At 38.6% G+C, this 20,355-nt stretch overlaps 1 protein-coding gene across 1 annotated transcript in view; it reads right to left on the bottom strand.

Annotated features, from left to right (window-relative positions):
* The window catches only part of IL1RAPL2 (interleukin 1 receptor accessory protein like 2), a 579,350-nt gene that overhangs the window by 39,421 nt on the left and 519,574 nt on the right, over nt 1–20,355 (bottom strand). The window contains exon 7 of the mRNA XM_052663419.1: nt 9,800–9,929. Within this exon, the coding sequence (XP_052519379.1) occupies nt 9,800–9,929 (130 nt within the window). The remainder of the gene's footprint in view (nt 1–9,799; nt 9,930–20,355) is intronic.

A 20,355-nucleotide genomic window follows, 5' to 3' on the forward strand; every position in this document is an offset into this window, starting at 1 on the left:
CAAGTGTTTTTACCACACACACACACATGATAACTGTGTGGTGATGGATATGTTAATTAGTTGAATGTGACAATCTTTTCACAATGTATACATATACCAAAACACTACATTGTATACCTTAAATATATACAACTTTTATCCATCTATCATACCTCAATAAAACTGGAATTTTTTAAAGTCACATATGAAATAGAGGAAAGAGAACTGACTCCTCCAAAATAAAATAAAGCTTGTCATTCTTGGATCATAGGGTAGTTCTCTTTTTAGTTTTTTGAGGAACCTCCATATTTTTCCACACTGGCTGCAGCAATTGACAATCCCACCAACAGTGTACTAGGGTTCCTTTTCCTTCACATCCTCACCAACATTTTTTGTGTTCTTTTTGATGAGAGCCATTCTATCAGGTGTAAGGTGATCTTTCATTGTGGGTTTGCATTTCCCTGATGATTAATGTTGTTTAGCATCTCTTCATGTGCCTGTTGGCCTTCTGCATTTCCTCTTTTGAAAAATGTCTATTCATGTTTTCTGCTCATTTTTTAATTGAATTGTTTTTGTTTTATATTGAGTTGTATGTGCTGTTCCAGTGTCTCTTCATTGTAAATAGTCCCTTAAACCAAGTTGAATCCTCCTTTGATGACTAGATATGTTGCAAGTCTCTGTGTCTTTATTCTGAGTATGAGTAATAATTATCTAGGAATAATTGAGAATGTCATTAATAGGAGATTTTTTTTTAAAAAAAACCCTCTTAAATAAACAAAATCTTTATTTAGTGTCATTTGTTTTAAAAAAAAAAAATCCTGTTAAAGCCTTATTAGTCAAAGACCAGGATCAAATTCATAGGCTGACACAAACAAAAGATTTATTGATTGGATCCACTGTGGTAGGAATGCTCCAGAGGACCTGTGGGTTGTTTCTTGATTGAAGGAAGAAGAAAGAATTGTTGTAATGTTTAGGTTCTCACAAAAGATTAAAAATGGTCTAAACAAGCAGGGATAATTTCTGAATTAATTGCAGCTTCTGAGGCAGTTGGTGGGGATGGGGGAGGATTCAGTAGGAATTGTGTATTGTCATGAGGTGGAGGTGGTCTACTAATTGGGTATTCCAAGGAATATAACAACAGCAAAGCAGGTCTGAGGATCACTGAGAAAAAAGCAGCAGTCACTCAAAAGAGGTGGGGGTCATTACAACTGCTTCACAACCTTGGGAGAAACTGTTTTCTGTTAACTTTGCAGCTGGCTTTATCTGTCTGTCCTCCCAGCCTGATTAATAGCTGGACTGCTTATTCTCAGTCCAAACTAATTTTACTCTTTCAGTCCCGAGCAGGTTTTGGCTCTTTATATCCTAAGTGTGGACTACAAGAGATAATTCTGAGCAATTGAGGATTCTTGCTAGCTGTGTTCTGATAAAGTCATTCTAGCTCCATTGGAACTGTGAATCAACTGCCCAAGAACTGCTCTTTCTCAGTCTCTAAACTTCAGATTTTTTATATGTAAAATAAACTGATATGATTTATTTCAAATGTTATAAAAATTCAATGTAATTTAGGATGTCAAAAAATTTTTGCAATATACTGTGTAGTATAAAAACATGGAGGAATTAGTATTATTATTTACTAATTATATGTTCTTGTATAGAGCAGCTTATAACACAAAACACCATATTTGAGACTAGGCATCTATAATCTGTTTAGTAAATGAAGAGAGAGAACAAATATGTCTTAGGCAGGTTTTAAGTATTTTATGCCTAGGTCAAGGTTAAGACCCACTGTGGAAGTGAAGCTGTGAATAGTAGCTGTGAATAGCTAATCAAAAATCATTCTTCATATAAGTGACCATTAGGTTGCCTTTGGGTAAAACTAAGCTGCTTATGTGGAGAAGGCGATGGCAACCCACTCCAGTACTCTTGCCTGGAAAATCCCATGGATGGAGGAGCCTGGTAGGCTGCAGTCCATGGGGTTGCGAAGTGGGGCACGACTGAGCGACTTCACTTTCACTTTTCACTTTCCTGCATTGGAGAAGGAAATGGCAACCCACTCCAGTGTTCTTGCCTGGAGAATCCCAGGGACGGGGGAGCCTGGTGGGCTCCCATCTCGGGTCGCACAGAGCCGGACACAACTGAAGCGACTTAGCAGCAGCATGCTGCTTATGAAGTTTACCTTTCCACTGAAGCCTCCTCATGATTTACAAAATCTATACTTACAAACAGGTGTGATAAGATTTGAAACTTATTTAAATCAAAGGCAAAGTGATCAGTTATTATTCCTTCTTCCAGTGGGATGAACTGAGAGTGGAAGAAAAGAAGAGATGATGTGCGTGTTTGGGGGTTGTTTTGTGACATTTTTAACTCAGTTTGGAGGCAGCCAGAGCAGGTGGGGATGTTTTAAGATGCTGAACAAGCATGATGGAAAGTTGTCAAAACAGACCCCTTTATTTTGCCTTGGGCTGTGTGGCAAAAAATTATATTCACAGCTCCATATTATTTGTTTAAATTGGTGAGATGTTAACAGGTTATTTTGTGTCTTTATCATAGACTCACCCTATTTTAAGAATAAAATCCTTTCATACCTGTATTCCATTCCCTCCTTTGTTAAAGAGTATTTGACTCACTCAAGAAATGTATACATTAAGGTTAAAAATGGATGGGAACAGAAGGCTGGACAGTGCTAGAAGCACGAGCGAAAAAACAAAACTTACAAAGCCCATATTCAATTTACAGACTTTTAGGAACTGAAAGTAAATTGTATTATTTGCATTTTAGCAATCTTGTCTGAAAAGCCTTAAGATAAATTAAATACGTTTTCCAGGTCAAGAATTATAAAAGATTTGGTAAACTTGTTTTATGGTATTGCCTGGGGGAAAAACATTAGCTATTGATAGGGAGATTTGTAAAGTGAAATTTATAATAGAAAATTACTCTCCATTGGAGCAAAGCAATTGCACTGAAATTCATGCAGTCTCCATCGACAATCAGATGTAATTCACAACCCTGCAGGGAAGCTTAAAGACTATTATTTCTTGTTTAATAGGATTAGTTCAATTTCTCTGGCATTTTTTATTAGAACTGTGGAATATATACCTCGCTGCAATTTTTTTTAAATTCTCAAGTCTCTGGTAAGATTAATCAAAAGGAAATTATGTAAAGGTGTGGAACTGGGATGGCCTTGCTAGAATGCTCATACCCAAAGACTGCTCCTTTTCATGAACTCTCTTATCCTACTTCACAAGCTGTTCCCATTAACTTTAAACAGAGGGACAGAAATTAGGAAGTCCTCTCCTAATGATAGTTTCTACTGGCTCTCCTCCAAGTAATTATTTGATTTGTCTAAATAGACACGGAGCTTGTAGAGAGCAGCTTGTTGCAAGGACTTTAAGATGGTAGGTAAAAATAACCAATTCTTCACAGTTGCAGTTTATGCTACTGCTCATGCAAAATTCCCTTAACATCCCTACAGATGACATCTTTTGGAGTCTGTGGAAAGGCTGTGATATAGTTTGATAGGCTGGCAGCTGTGATTTGATACTACATTTAGGTTCAAATTTTCTTAGGGCTCAATCTCTTAGCAACATCATAGACTTTGTTAGGGCTATGCCAATTTCTGCCTAACAGGAGATAAAGGGGGATCTGTATGCCTAGAGTGGAGTTTGAATCTCTGGTAATAGGTTGCAAGTAAGGAGATACAAATAACTATGGTGGCCAGAGTAACCCAGAAAACAGTGAGAACTCCAAAATCCTGGATCCTGGTCAGGATTTGATCAAATATGCTAGTCAAACTACAAGGGAACTGCTGAATAAAGAGGCTGTACTGACTATAGTCTGAGAAACATTATTTCATCAAGCCTTTGATAAATATCCAAGCTTTTTCCTTAGGTAGATTTTTTTTTCTTCAAAGTCTCTACTCCTCTGAGGCAATACTAAGAGATAAAAAGTGTACAACACACACTTCAAGTTCAAGCTGTTGCCCAGGCAATGGAGAACCTAGGCAGTGTGGTTAGTCTTGCCAGATCCATTGCATGGTGGTGGCTTCTCCATAAGTTAACTGCTTGAAAGCAATTTATTTACATTCCCACTTCTTAGAACTAGTGGGTAGTGCACTTCTGACATATGTGCACAACACAAGAGATGCAATTCAGTTCAAATATGAAACAAATACCCTGAGGTAGAACCATGCATCCAGAAGGAAATTTTGCTTGCAGAAATTCTTTTGAGGGGAATCTTCTACTTAACATCTTCAGCATTCTGCTGTCAGAACTGTTCCCTTTGGAGAATACACGTGGGCTATGAAAGAATGCAGATCTTTTCTTGGTGGAACTAAATGGTATGATTAGCAACTATGTTTGATAAAGCTACCAGATTTGTTCCAATCCACCATGTGGTATAAAAATCTTCTTTCAAGGACATTGGTTTTGGAAGCCAGAAGACAGAATCTAGTAATTAACTTGTGTGTTAGCATAAATGGCCATAGCCTGAAGGAATTCCCACACCCACACAAGCTCCCAAATAGATCGTAGATCATATAATTAATATTACAAAATGGCTGACTGTGTGTTTCTCTTGGCCAGGATTCCCTGCCTCTTTGTTGGCATTCTCTAGTTAGCTGGTAAGGTTTTGTGAAGTTTTCAAAACAAATTCCATGTGACTTTCCTTCCCTGCAAATATAGGTATGTACCCTTTGTTACAGGAAGGGTTGCAGATGGTGGAAAAGAGGATGTAAGAGAATGAAATAAACACTGACGTTTTGCAAGTCCTGAAAGGTTGACTTCCTATAGCACTTAATACTTGGTTGATTAATTTTGTACTTAATATAATGTCTAGGATTGGATTAAACTATTTCACATATGTGTGCTTTGTCTCCCACTACTCTAGTTATTTGCTGCTAGAGCAACTGCACGGCCTAACTTTTCTTTTGTGAAATGGTATAACCACGTTTGAGTGTAGTTTAGCAGATTCTGAAAAAGTTAGATAATCCTGGAGAATAAAAGGATAGTTAGAAGGCTGCCCAGGTGGCTTAGTGGTAAAGAATCCACCTGTCTATGCAGGAGATGCAGAAGATGTGGGTTCAATCCCTGGGTCAAGAAGATCTCTTGGAGAAGGAAATGGCAACCCACTGCAGTATTCTTGCCTGGGAAATCCCATGGACAGAAGAGCCTGGCAGGCTACAGTCCCTGGAGATGCAGAGAGTTGGACATGACTGAGTGACTGAGCATGCAAAAGTAAAAAATAAGGACATTTGAGAGAAATATTAACTTAAGTTAATAATAATGTATCAATTTTGGTTCTTTAATTTTAACAAAAATACCATAGTAACTTAAGATGCTAATAACAAGAAGAACTGGGTATTGGAGGTATATACAAACTTTCTATATGATCTGCTATAAACTGAATGTTTATTCTTCCTTCCCCAATTCATTTGTTGAAATCCTAACCCCCTAATGGGATGGTACTAGAAGGCGAGGCTCTGGGGAGGTGCTTAGTACATGAGAAAGGTGCTCTAATGAATGAGATTTGTTGTGTTTAGTCGCCGTGTCATATCTGACTCTTATGTGACCCCATGGACTGTAGCCCATCTGGCTCCTCTGTCCATGGGATTATCCAGGCAAGAATACTGGAGTGGGTTGTCATTTCCTTCACCAGGGGATCTTCCTGACCCGGGAATTGAACCTGTGTCTCCTGATTGGCAGGCGGATACTTTACCACTGAGCCAACAGAGACTGTAATGAATTAAGATTAGTGCCAATGGCACTCCACTCCAGTACTCTTGCCTGGAAAATCCCATGGGCGGAGGAGCCTGGGGGGCTGCAGTCCATGGGGTCGCTAAGAGTCAGACACAACTGAGCGACTTCACTTTGACTTTTCACTTTCATGCATTGAAGAAGGAAATGGCAACCCACTCCAGTGTTCTTGCCTGGAGAATCCAGGGATGGGGGAGCCTGGCGGGGCTGCTGTCTATGGGGTCTCACAGAGTTGGACACGACTGAAGTGACTTAGCAGCAGCAGCAGCAGCCCTTATAAAAGACACTCCAGAGAGCTCTCTGGCCCAGTGAGAATACAGTAGGGAAAAGGCCAACTATCAACCAAGAGGTGGGCCCTCATCAGCTACTGAATGTGCTGGTGGCTTGATTTTGGACTTCCAAGTCTCTAGAACTATGATAAATAAATGTTGTTTAACCCACTCAATCTGTGAAATTTATAGCACCCAGAGAGAAGAGGACACTATCTTTTTAATTTTTCTGTAAATCTAAAATTATTCTAAAAAAAGTTTTTCCAAAAAAAAAGCTTACAAAGAATTAATACAGTTAAATGTATACCGACTATCTAAGTCATCAATTATATGTCTAGATATTTATCCAAGAATAAAGGAAATATATATGCAAACAAAAATGCAAACATGTATGTCCAGAGCAGCTTTATCTGTAATAGACCTCAAACTGAAAACAACCCAAATGTCCATCAACAAGTGAATGAATAACCAAACTGTTTACATCCATATAACAAAATACTACTGAGCAATAAAAATAGTGAACTACTGATACATGTAACAAGACAGATAAATCTCAAAACAGTAATTTTTAAGAAAAAAAGAATATATACAACATGATTCTGTTTATATAAGACTATAAAATGCAAAACTGATTGATAGTGACAGAAAGATGAGTGTTTTGAAAGAAGAGGGGTATTAACAAGGGGTACCAGGAAACTTGTGGGTAATTTATACGTTCAATATCTTGATCATGGTGATGGTTTCATAGGTAGATACATTTATCAATCAGTCCTTACAGATTGTATACTCTAAACTGTGTGTTTATTGTATGTCAATTATGTGCCAGTAAATCTGTTTGTTTTTTTTTTAAAGTCCAACTAGTCATGTATGGGAGACAGGAAATAATTATCTTAGGCTCATATAACTACTACCCTTGATCATGAAACATAGCTCTGTGCTTTTTGGTAGTGGAAAATTTGCTACTTTGTGAGGATCAGTTTCTTTCTCTAAAAAATGAAGAGTGACCATTGAAGTCTTCTATAAGCAAATATATGAGAATAATTTTAAACATGTATTCTTCTGGAATAATTTAAAATAAATTCATTTGCATTAATTTTATAAACCTTAAGTTGAAACTGTCTAATAAAGTATTACTTATTAGGAACCTTAAAGATTAAATGTATGCAGGTCAGGAAGCAACAGTTAGAACTGGACATGGAACAACAGACTGATTCCAAATAGGAAAAGGATTACATCAAGGCTGTATATTGTCACCCTGCTTATTTAACTTCTATGCAGAGTACATCAGGAGAAATGCTGGGCTGGAGGAAGCACAAGCTGGACTCAAGATTGCCAGGAGAAATATCAATAACCTCAGATATGCAGATGATACCACCTTTATGGCAGAAAGTTAAGAAGAACTAAAGAGCCTCTTGATGCAACTGAAAGAGGAGAGTGAAAAAGTTGGCTTAAAGCTCAACATTCAGAAAACTAAGATCATGGCATCTGGTCTGATCACTTCATGGGAAATATGTAGGGAAACAGTGGAAACAGTGGTTGACTTTATTTTTCTGGGCTCCAAAATCACTGCAGATGGTGATTGCAGCCATGAAATTAAAAGACTCTTGCTCCTTAGAAGGAAAGTTATGACCAACCTAGGCAGCATAAAAGCAAAGACATTACTTTGTCCACAAAGGTCCATCTAGTCAAGGCTATGGTTTTTCTAGTGGTCATGTATGGATGTGAGAGTTGGACTATAAAGAAACCTGAGCACTGAAGAATCGATGCTTTTGAACTGTGGTGTTGGAGAAGACTCAAATTGTATAGAGATTCCTCTTGGGGTGATGAAAAATTTCTGGAACAATAGCATGGTGGTGTTTGCACAGTTTTGTGCTCAGTTGTTAAATAGTGTCTGACTCTTTGCAATCTGATGGACTGCAGCCTTCCAGGTTCCTCTGTCCATGGAATTTTTCCAGGCATGAACATTGTGAATGTATTAAATGTCACTGAATTATACACTTTAAAACTGCATTTTAGGTTACAATATGGTATCCATCACACCAAAACCCACCCATACACTTTAGTTTTTACCCTTATTACTCTATACCCCCAGGCCTAAGCAAACACTGATGTATTTTGATCTCTATAGATTGGCCTAGTCTAGATATTTCATATAAAGGAAATCATATAATATGTGGTCTTTTGTCACTAACTACTTTCATTGAGAATGTTTTCAAGCTTCATCCATGTTGTCGTGTGTACAACTACTTCATTCATTCCTTTATATGTGCAACACTACTCCACTCTGTGAGTATACCAAATTTTATTTATCTATGCATCAGTTAATGGTCATTTAGGCTATTTCCACCTATTGTCTATTATGAATAATGCTACTGTGACTATTTATATGGGCTTCCCTGGTGGCTCAAATGGTAAAGAATCTGGCTGCAACGCAGGAGACCTGGGTTCGATCCCTGGGTTGGGAAGATTCCCCGGAAAAGGGAATGGCTACTCACTTTATATAGAAGTTTTTTTGTGGATATATGTTTTTATTTCTCTTAGTTATATCTAGAATGAGAATTGTTGATAACTGTTTGTTTAATCATTTGAGGAATTTCAGAACGTGCACCATTTTACATTCCCACCAGCAGTGTACGAGGGTTCCAATCTCTTGGCATCTTTGCCAGCACTTGTAATCTGACATTTTGATTATAACCATCCTAGTGAGTATGAGGTCTTATCATATGGTTTTGATTCACTTTTCCTTGGTGACTAATAGTGTCAGGTACATTTTTGTGTACTTTTTTTCCCCTAGAAATATGCTCATATAGATAATATTTTTGCATAGATTCTCAGGGGATTAACAGACCCTCAGAGTTATGAATCCCTGGAGAGGTTATTGTGTAGACACAAGAAGAGAAACTGTCATGGCAGTTATTATAAATTAATAATATAAGTGATAGTAAATAATATAATGCATATTTTTTGTTTTCCACTGCTATATATTCAACAAGCAAAGTGAAAAAAAACACATTTTAACATTAGCTGCACTAAAATACTGATTTACTTTCCATTTCATGATTCTTAATAGGGGTGGAGTCCCAATTCCTATTGAAGTGAGAAAAGTATATTATATGTCACCATCTCTGAAATCAAAGGGTAACCCCACAGACTGAATGTGGTAGAAAAAATTACCTCTTACAAATTATACAAAATGTGATCATATACATAGGATTAAAAAACCAGTAGAATAGATGCCAATATACCAGGGAGTTATCTGTGTAAGAGGAGAGTGAAAAGAGGTTGAGGGATGTGTTTACCTGAAAGTCACTTTCAGGATGAGCAGTGGGTACTGGGAAAAATTAAACACTATTCAACAAGAGTCAACAGTTATTTTGACGAGTACTAGCTTATTACTGCCACCACAGCTTTGCACTTATGACATATGAAAGTTGTCTGTTCCCAGGGAATAAATGAGTATTTTCCCTGTGGTCTGAAGTCACCTATAACGTTTGGATCTTTGCTGGGACTGGAGAAACAGTGGCCTAAGCTTTGAAACCATAAAGGAATTTGCTTAGGCAGCTTTGAGGGAATCATTATAACCCATAGCATATTCTTAGAACCTGAGAAAACTTCCTTATATTGGAAGTTTATACATTTGCATTTCTTAAGGCAGGCAACCTCACTCTCTTCACTAGATCAGCTTTTAGAAAATGGAATGATTCGGAGTTGCAATTAAAATTCTAGGCAGAAGCTCTTCTAGGATGTTCCATTGCTTAACTAAAAAACAGCATGGAAAAGTAAGCAATTCAAGTTCTGTACCTTATTTCACCTTCTCTAATGTGACCTGCAAGTTCCTCGATAAACTTCTCCCCTTTCATCCAGTAGATCATTGGTCCGGACTCTCCACTGAATCCAAAGAATGCTTTGCAAGGGATGTTCAGAGGCTTACCTGAGAATGGCAGAGAGAGAAAACATTAGCAAATGGCTCTGCTTATCACTGGGAGACAGAAAAGGACCATTTAACAGCCATCCAAAGGAAAACTCAGAAGTGACCCATTTTCAGCTCTTCTTCCAATCATCTTAGTACTCACTGTAAATGAGAAAATTTTTAAATGGTTACAAGGGCTTCTGGGAAATTTTAAAAGTCAATATATTATCAAAAATGTGAAAGTAAAGAAAGTTACCAAGTTTTTAGAACTGCTGATTTTTACTGCTTCCCTTTTATGAACTAACATGAAAAAGTCAAATAGAATCCTCTTTTATTTTCCTTGTTTGAGAATATTAATAACTGCTTAGTTGGACTTGCCTTTGAAGTTAACATTAATCAACGTATAAGTTAATTTTTGATTGAGAAACATAGACTATCCACTATTACTAAGACTAAATAGGGAGATTTTGTCCTGATTATTGCATATTCTAAGGAAAATTGGATACTACATATCAAAGAAGAATTTTATAATTACAGAAATATCTATAGAAAGTTAATGGAGCAAAAACTCAGCCTAACCGTATCTTCAATCTCTTTGTGTCACCTATAGTACTTAAATAATTCTAGGCAATACTAGCTTTTTACTGAAAATGTTTTAATTATAAATGTATCATCAACTGTATAAGCAATTATTTTATGCTGGCATTGATTCTACTTTTTAATATACATTTATTTTAATTGGAGGTTAATTACTTTACAATATTGTATCGGTTTTGCCATACATCACCATGAATCCGCCACAGGTATACACGTGTTCCCCATCCTGAACCCCCCTCCCTCCTCCCTCCCTGCACCATCCCTCTGGGTCGTCCCAGTGCACCAGCCCCAAGCATCCAGTATCATGTATCGAACCTGGATTGGCGACTCATTTCATATATGATATTATACATGTTTCAATGCCATTATAGAACAGTCTTTTGATTCTATTTTCTTCTTACAAAGTAGATAAGTAAGGGAAGAATGGTATAGAGAGCACCATCTTGACATTCCTGACAAAGGAATCCCCCAATTCATAAGTCATAATATATCACTTTCTCTATAGCATGCAATTTTTGCCCTGGTTGGAACATTAGATGAAGCAATTTCAAGAATATTTTTTCTTGAAGAGTACATGGTAAAGTTGTTCCCACAATCACTCTGAGCTACGGACAATTTCTCCTTTCTATTCTTAAATTGATCCCAAACTTCCATGTTCCAAGAACCATTACTTTCTGAAAACCTTTCTATTTAATCATGACTAACAGATGGCTTGCTTTGAGGACCATTTACACCAAGAAACAGTTTTAATTGGAGTTAATGTCTACACTGTGACAAAGAGGAAATTGAGAAAACCTCATAGATATATGGATGCTGGGTGATAGGCTGGGCTTAACCATAGTAAGTAACTGTTACCAAATATTGGTCTTTTTATTTTATTTTTTTAGGAATACTGAAGAAATTTTTCATCAATAATTCTAAAGAAATTCAAATTCTTAAGGTTTATTTAAAAAATGATTTAGGATTACACAGGGCAGTAAGTGACTACATGTGGTGAGATTATATTTCTAATAGGGAAATTTGGCTATGACACATAGGTCAGTTACCATCTTTTATTCAAAGAAGTTTTAATGATAGGGAAAAATGTTTTTTTTTTTAAAATTCACATATGATATTTTACATGTTTCAATGCCATTCTCCCATATCATCCCGCCCTCACCCTCTCGCACAGAGTCCAAAAGACTGTTCTATACATCTGTGTCTCTTTCGCTGTCTCGCATACAGGGTTATCATTATTTTCTTTCTAAATTCCATATATATGCATTAGAATACTGTATTGGGGGAGAAGGCAATGGCACCCCACTTCAGTAATCTTGCCTGGAAAATCCCATGGACAGAGGAGCCTGGGGGGCTGCAGTCCATGGGGTCGCGACTGAGCGACTTCACTTTCACCTTTCACTTTCACGCAATGGAGAAGGAAATGGCAACCCACTCCAGTGTTCTTGCCTGGAGAATCCCAGGGACGGCGGAACCTGGTGGGTTGCTGTCTCTGGGGTCGCACAGAGTCGGACACGACTGAAGCGACTTAGCAGCAGCAGCAGCAGCAGCATACTGTACTGGTGTTTTTCTTTCTGGCTTACTTCACTCTGTATAATAGGCTCCAGTTTCATCCACCTCATTAGAACTGATTCAAATGTATTCTTTTTAATGGCTGAGTAATACTCCATTGTGTATATGTACCACACCTTTCTTATCCATTCATCTGCTGATGGACATCTAGGTTGCTTCCATGTCCTGGCTATTAGAAACAGTGCTGCGATGAACATTGGGGTACATGTGTCTCTTTCGATTTTTATAATGCAAACTTCTCTCTCAGCAAAATGACATGTCATGGACCTTTGGGATCATTCAATTATTGTCAAAAGCTTTTATATCAACATTCTTTTATATTAATATATGTCTAACACAAATCTGAAACAAGATTATTATTAATTGTTTCTTTGAACATGCGTTTTGTGATACAAGCTTGAGTGAAAAATAGAAGACAGCTTTGTATAGCTGACTTCCCTGGTGGCTCAGACAGTAAAGCGTCTGTCTACAATGCGGGAGACCCGGCTTTGATCCCTGGGTTGGGAAGATCCCCTGGAGAAGGAAATGGCAATCTACTCCAGGACTATTGCCTGGAAAATCCCATGGACAGAGGAGCCTGGTAGGCTACAGTCCATGAGGTCGCAGAGTCAGACACGACTGAGCGACTTCACTTCACTTTGTATAGCTAAGAGATTTGAATCCTTGTTTGGATCTATCATTAAATAGTAGACTATATGGCCCTGGGTAGATTACCAAACTTTTTACAAACTGATTTCTCATATATGTAGTAAGAGTGGTAATAATACTTTGGAGGCTCAGATAAGATCATCTCTATAAAAATACTTGGTGAATTCGAAAGTCCCATCCAAATTTATTATGGTTGTGTTTTCCTTCCAAGGCTTGGTCTTTCAACAAGTAAAGTTTGAGACATAATCCTATGTGTCAAATTAGATAGATAAGTGTTTATTAATATTTGACCCTGTCAATCTCTTGTCCTCTTATTTATGAGTTTTAAGGGGGAATACTCTTTTCTTATCATTAGTCTATAAATATTTCCTGGATTCTAGAGTAGGTGTGATTCATCCAAGCAGGCCCTTTCTTCTCTAAATCTGAACATAGGGTCTTTTTTATGATTTATTGTTCTTCATTTCCATGAAATTGAAGGTATTACAGAATGTCACAGTAGATAGCAAAAGATCCAGAGACTGTTAAGCATTATTATAAGGATCCTAGTTGCTAAAACTACCAGAATATACATTTATACAAGTAAACTCTAGTTGTCATTCCTTTGGGCTATGTTGAAAGAATATATCAAATAAAATACCTTTTTTCTGTGAGTATCCCCCTGCAATGCAGGAGACCCCAGTTCGAGTCCTGGGTGGGAAGATCCCCTGAAGGGACAAGTTACCCACTCTAGTATTCTTCAGCTTCCCTGGTGGCTCAGACAGTAAAGAGCCTGCCTGCAATGTGGGAGACCTGGGTTCAGTCCCTGGGTTGGGAAGATCCCCTGGAGGAGGGCATGGCAACCCACTCCAGTATTCTGGCCTGGAGAATCCCCATGGACTGAGGAGTCTGGCAGGCTACAGTCCATGGACTCGCAAAGAGTTGGACATGACTGAGTGACTAAATACAGCACACAGCACAGCATGTGGGTACTCAGGCCTGGTTTGATTTTAATAGAAAAAAAAAATTATAGCAATGTGCAAAAAGGTGCCTCCTTGAAGTGACCTATCAAAAATGACAGTATCTGCCTTTTCCTTGATACTACTTAATGGGTACTGACTATTGCAGCGATTTCTCCTGGAAATATTTTTACTCTCCCATCAGACAGGTTTTTGTTAAATAAATGCAAGAGACATGTTTCAGCAGCCTAGATTCTTCAAATGCTGAGCAAATATCCTGAAGCCTCTGTTAACAGCCAAAAGAGGAAAACAGGCCAATTATCCTACGCAATACTCTGAGGAGAGTCCCAAAATGATCAGCTCTTGTGCCAGATAGTGAGAATCAATATGTGCCAGGTTGTGGGCACCTCTTCTCTCAAAAGGCCTGGGAGGGATCTCAGCGTTGATTGAGCAAATTACCTGAAACAGAGTCTCTCCAGGCTTTTCTAAAATTTGGCTTATGTGCATATGCAAACTCCTATCTACCATTTCCGTTTGCTACTGTATTGTTTTGCCTCCAGATGTTTTCAAAATCATTCCTTACTAGTAGAGATGATCAACTCATATTTATATCCAGAGAGGATTTTAGAGTAGGTTGAAGACCATCAACATAAAAATAACTCTTTCTCAATGTTTTGTGCTATTCACAAGGTAATGGCTTTAGACATCTCTCCCTTTTAGGTTCAGTCTGTATTACTGGCAATTTCTCTATCAGTTTAAGTCTAGACTAGTTAACAAAACATATGTTCATACAAAGACTTAGAGATGGATGTTCATAACAGCTTTATTTGTGATAGCCAAAAGCTGGAAACAGTCCAAATGTTTGAAAGAATAGATGAAAGGATACTCTGGTACATCCATACAAAAAATATTTATCAAGGATGAACTACTGATCAATAGCACAACAAATGAGTTTCAAAATTTCAAAACAATTATACTAAGTTCAAGAGGTCAGACAAAAGGGTACATGTTTTGTGATTCTATTTATATAAAATTCTAGGTAGTTAAAACTAATCTATAGCTTCTTAGCAATTTGAACATCTGTACATGATCCAACCACTCCATATGAAAGCCTATGTCTATATAAAGACTTGTACTCAAATACTCATATCAGTGTTAGTTTTCCCAAGTTAGGGAAGTTTTTAGTCATTATTTATTCAAATAATTTGTGTTGCCTTTTCTCTCATTCTTCTGGGACTCCCTATGATGCAAAATGTTAGCCTGTTTGATGTTATCACATAAATGTCTTAAACTTATCTTCACTTTTTTCTCAATTCTTTTTCCATTTGCTGCTTTGATTGAATGACTCTATTGCCTTGTATTCAGGGTTACTTATCCTTTCTTTGCTTTAATCTGCTATTGAACTCCTCTAGTGTATTTTTCACTTCAGTTACTGTATTCTTCAGCTCTGTGACTTCTGTTTGGTACTTCCTTACATTCTTTATCTCTTTGTTAAAGTTCTCATCTTGTACTTATCAATTCTTCTCCCAAATTTGGTGAGTATTTTTATGACCATTACTTTGAATTCTTTATCAGGTAAATTACTTATCTCCATTTTATTAAGGTTTTTTTTTTTTTTCTGAGATTTTCTTTTGTTATTTTGCTTGAAACATATTCTTCTGTTTCTTTATTTTCCTTCACCCTTTGTGTTGATTTCTATGCATTAGATAGAACAACCACTGCTTCCAGTCTTGAAGTGGTGGCCTCATGTAGGAATGAACCTTGTTGTTCTTCTTGCCCTAGTTTTTATTCGTCTCTCAAACCTTTCACTTGTCCAAGCAGTCTATTATATTTTTAGTTGTTAAGTCAGTCGCTCAATCATAGCCAACTCTGCCACCCCTTGGACTGCATCACGCCAGGCTTCAGTGTCCTTCACCAACTACCGGCCTTTGCTTAAACTCATGTCCACTGAGTCAGTGATGCGATCCAACTATCTCATCCTCTGTCATCCCCTTCTCCTCCTGCCTTCAATCTTTCCCCACATCAGGGTCTTTTCCAATGAGTTGGCTCTTCACATCAGGTGGCCAAAGTATTGGAACTTCAGCATCAGTCCTTCCAATGAATATTCAGGGTTGATTTCCTTTAGGATTGATTGGTCTGATCTCCTTGCAGTCCAAGGGACTCTCAAGAGTCTTCTCCAACATCACAGTTTGAAAGCATCAATTCTTCAACACTCAGCCTTCTTTATGGTTCAACTCCCGCATCAGTACATGACTGCTGGAAAAACCATAGCTTTGACTATGTCAAGCCATAGCTTTAGCCTTCGTTGGCAAAGTGATGTCTCTGATTTATTAATATGCTATCTAGGTTTGTCATAGCTTTTCTTCCAAGGAGCAAGTGTCTTTTAATTTCATGGCTGCAGTCACTGTCTGTAGTGATTTTGGAGACCAAGAAAATAAAGTCTGTCACACTTTTCATTGTTTCCCCATCTATTTGCCATGAAGTGTTGGGACCAGATGCCATGATCTTAGTTTTTTGAATGTTGAGTTTTAAGCCATGTTTTTCACTCTCCTCTTTCACCTTCATCATTTTTATTAGCTCCTAGTAATTTTGGATATGCCAAGTCTTGTCAGTGTCCCAAAGGGGAATACCATTGTTAGCACTTAGATTGAGGCTATTTGGAACTCAGACTCTCAACTAGCAGCTTTTAAAGTATGGGTATATAACAGTCCTGTGGACCTACAAGTGTAATTCCCGCTAGCCACCAGAGTCAGGCAATCTGGTGGTGTCTGCTGGGGAAACCTGGGGTTCCAGATGAATCTATAAGCTCCTTACTGGGAGACACGAGTGAGCTGGACTGAGACAGAGGGAGAGCACATAGATGATGTTCCCTAGCCTGCATTCCCTGGGAATACCTCCAGAGCCTTTAGGTGTGAGCCAAACCTGAAGCTGAAGCCCCAAGCATAGCAAGTATGCCTCTTTCACTGAAAGATGGGATGAGTTCCAGTCTGTTGTCTGTGCAATGCTCTGGGGGTGTTAGTCTGTCGATAATCCTCTATTCAATTATTACAGTCCCATGGGATTCAGGGTCGCAAGTTCTCTAACTTCCAGAATTGGATGATCAAGGGGCATTTCCTGGTAACAGCTGCAAAAACCAAAGCAGCAGATACAAACTCTGGGAAACCAGTTACAAGAAAGAATTCCCCTCTGAAAGACACTGGTGCTCTGGGATGTGAAAGAAGGAGAGGGCAAAGACAGTGCCAGGCCTCTGAGATCTCTGGAAAGGTTTGTAGTCAGCCTTTCAGTTCAGTTCAGTTCAGTCGCTCAGTCGTGTCCGACTCTTTGCGACCCCATAAATCACAGCACGCCAGGCCTCCCTGTCCATCACCAACTCTCGGAGTTCACTCAGACTCACGTCCATCGAGTCAGTGATGCCATCCAGCCATCTCATCCTCAGTCGTCCCCTTCTCCTTCTGCCCCTAATCCCTCCCAGCATCAGAGTCTTTTCCAATGAGTCAACTCTTCGCATGAGGTGGCCAAACAACTGGAGTTTCAGCTTTAGCAACATTCCTTCCAAAGAAATCCCAGGGTTGATCTCCTTCAGAATGGACTGGCTGGATGTCCTTGCAGTCCAAGGGACTCTCAAGAGTCTTCTCCAACACCACAGTTCAAAAGCATCAATTCTTCAGTGCTCAGCCTTCTTCACAGTCCAACTCTCACATCCATACATGACCACAGGAAAAACCATAGCCTTGACTAGATGGACCTTAGTCGGCAAAGTATATCTCTGCTTTTGAATATGCTATCTAGGTTGGTCATAACTTTTCTTCCAAGGAGTAAGCATCTTTTAAATTCATGGCTGTAGTCACCATCTGCAGTGATTTTGGAGCCCAAAAAAGTAAAGTCTGACACTGTTTCCACTGTTTCTCCATCTATTTCCCATGAAGTGATGGGACTGGATGCCATGATCTCCGTTTTCTGAATGTTGAGCTTTAAGCCAACTTTTTCACTCTCCTCTTTCACTTTCATCAAGAGGCTTTTTAGTTCCTCTTCACTTTCTGCCATAAGGATGATGTCATCTGCATATCTGATATTTCTCTCGGCAATCTTGATTCCAGCTTGTGCTTCCTCCAGTCCAGCGTTTCTCATGATGTACTCTGCATATAAGTTAAATAAGCAGGGCGACAATATACAGCCTTGACCTACTCCTTTTCCTATTTGGAACCAGTCTGTTGTTCCATGTCCAGTTCTAACTGTTGCTTCCTGACCTGCATACAGATTTCTCAAGAGGCAGGTCAGGTGGTCTGGTATTCCCATCTCTCTCAGAATCTTCCAGTTTCTTGTGATCCACACAGTCAAAGGCTTTGGCATAGTCAATAAACCAGAAATAGATGGTTTTCTGGAACTCTCTTGCTTTTTCCATGATCCAGCGGATGTTGGCAATTTGATCTCTGGTTCCTCTGTCTTTTCTAAAAAGGTGTGTTTAATTAGAAGACTGCTCCTCAGACTGCAGCCATGATGATAAACTAACAGGCCTCTTTCATGGAAAAATTGAACTCCTGGGTCTGTTGTGTCTTCTTGTGCCCTGAGAGTGGTAGCTGTTTAAGAGCTCTTTCTCTATTGGTTACAGCCCTTTGGGATATTCAAGTGTAAGCCCCACTGACCCCCCGAGCCAAGTGATATAGAGGTATCCACTGGAAGCAGCTTCCAAAAGCAAGGTATCAGATGTAAAAACTGGGGTACCAGACACACGTGAAATCTCCCCTCTGGGAGACACTGGTATTCTGTAGCAGGCAGAGGGAAAGTGCAAAGATGGCACCCACTGAGAAAAGGAAAAAAAAAAATAGTGCCTTTCAGCTTTAGCAGGGAAAGAGAGTGTAAGAATGGTACCCTAATGCCTCTGTCCCTAGAACACTGGTGCTTTCCCAGAGCTAGAACAAATAACTTCACAATTTGTATGGAAATACAAAAAACCTTGAATAGCCAAAGCAATCTTGAGAAAGAAGAATGGAACTGGAGGAATCAACCTGCCTGACTTCAGGCTCTACTACAAAGCCACAGTCATTGAGACAGTATGGTACTGGCACAAAGACAGAAATATAGATCAATGGAACAAAATAGAAAGCCCAGAGATAAATCCATGCACCTATGGACACCTTATCATTGACAAAGGAGGCAAGAATATACAATGGAGAAAAGACAATCTCTTTAACAAGTGGTGCTGGGAAAACTGGTCAACCACCTGTAAAAGAATGAAACTAGAACACTTTCTAACACCATACAGAAAAATAAACTCAAAATGGATTAAAGATCTAAACCTAAGACCAGAAACTATAAAACTCTTAGAGGAAAACATAGGAAAAACACTCTCTGACATAAATCACAGCAGGATCCTCTATGACCCACATCCCAGAGTAATAGAAATAAAAAGAAAAATAAACAAATGGGACCTAATTAAACCTAAAAGCTTTTGCACAATGAAGGAAACTATAAGCAAGATGAAAAGACAGCCTTCAGAATGGGAAAATATAATAGCAAACAAAGCAACTGACAAAGAATTAATCTCAAAAATATACAAGCAGCTCCTGCAGCTCAATTCCAGAAAAATAAACAGCCCAATCAAAATATTGGCCAAAGAACTAAACAGAGATTTCTCCAAAGAAGACATACAGATGGCTAACAAACACAAGAAAAGATGCTCAACATCACTCATTATCAGAGAAATGCAAATCAAAACCACAATGAGGTACCATCTCACACCAGTCAGAATGGCTGCGATCCAAAAGTCTACAAGCAATAAATGCTGGAGAGGGTGTGGAGAAAAGGAACCCTCTTACACTGTTGCTGGGAATGCAAACTAGTACAGCCACTATGGAGAACAGTGTGGAGATTCCTTAAAAAACTGGAAATAAGACGCCTTATGACCCAGCAATCCCACTGCTGGGCATACACACCAAGGAAACCAGAATTGAAAGAGACACGTGTACCCCAGGTGTTCATCACAGCACTGTTTCTAGTAGCCAGGACATGGAAGCAACCTAGATGTCCATCAGCAGATGAATGGATATGAAAGCTGTGGTACATATACACAATGGAGTATTACTCAGCATTAAAAACAATACATTAGAATCAGTTCTAATGAGGTGGATGAAACTGGAGCCGATTATACAGAGTGAGGTAAGCCAGAAAGAAAAACACCAATACAGTATACTAACACATATATATGGAATTTAGAAAGATGGTAACGATAACCCTGTATGCGAGACAGCAAAAGAGACACAGATGTATAGAACAGTCTTTTGGACTCTGTGGGAGAGGGGGAGGGTGGGATGATTTGGGAGAATGGCATTGAAACATGTATATTATCATATATGAAATGAATCGCCAGTCCAGGTTTGATGCAGGATACTGGATGCTTGGGGCTGGTGCACTGGGATGACCCAGAGGGATGGTGTGGGGAGGGAGAAGGGAGAGGGATTCAGGATTGGGAACACGTGTACACCCGTGGCAGATTCATGCAGATGTATGGCAAAACCAATACAGTATTGTAAAGCAAAATAAAGTAAAAATAAAAATTAAAACAAAAATAAATAAAATGTTTAAAATAAAATAAATAAATTTAGATTAAAAAAAGATTAACAAATAAATCTCACATAAAAGCTGGATGCTTTTCAAAAGCTGCATCTCTGCTAGGCCCTGGGGTGAGTGAGTCTGCATAT

This window comes from Budorcas taxicolor, chromosome X (genome assembly GCF_023091745.1).
Source record: "Budorcas taxicolor isolate Tak-1 chromosome X, Takin1.1, whole genome shotgun sequence".
NCBI lineage: Eukaryota > Metazoa > Chordata > Mammalia > Artiodactyla > Bovidae > Budorcas > Budorcas taxicolor.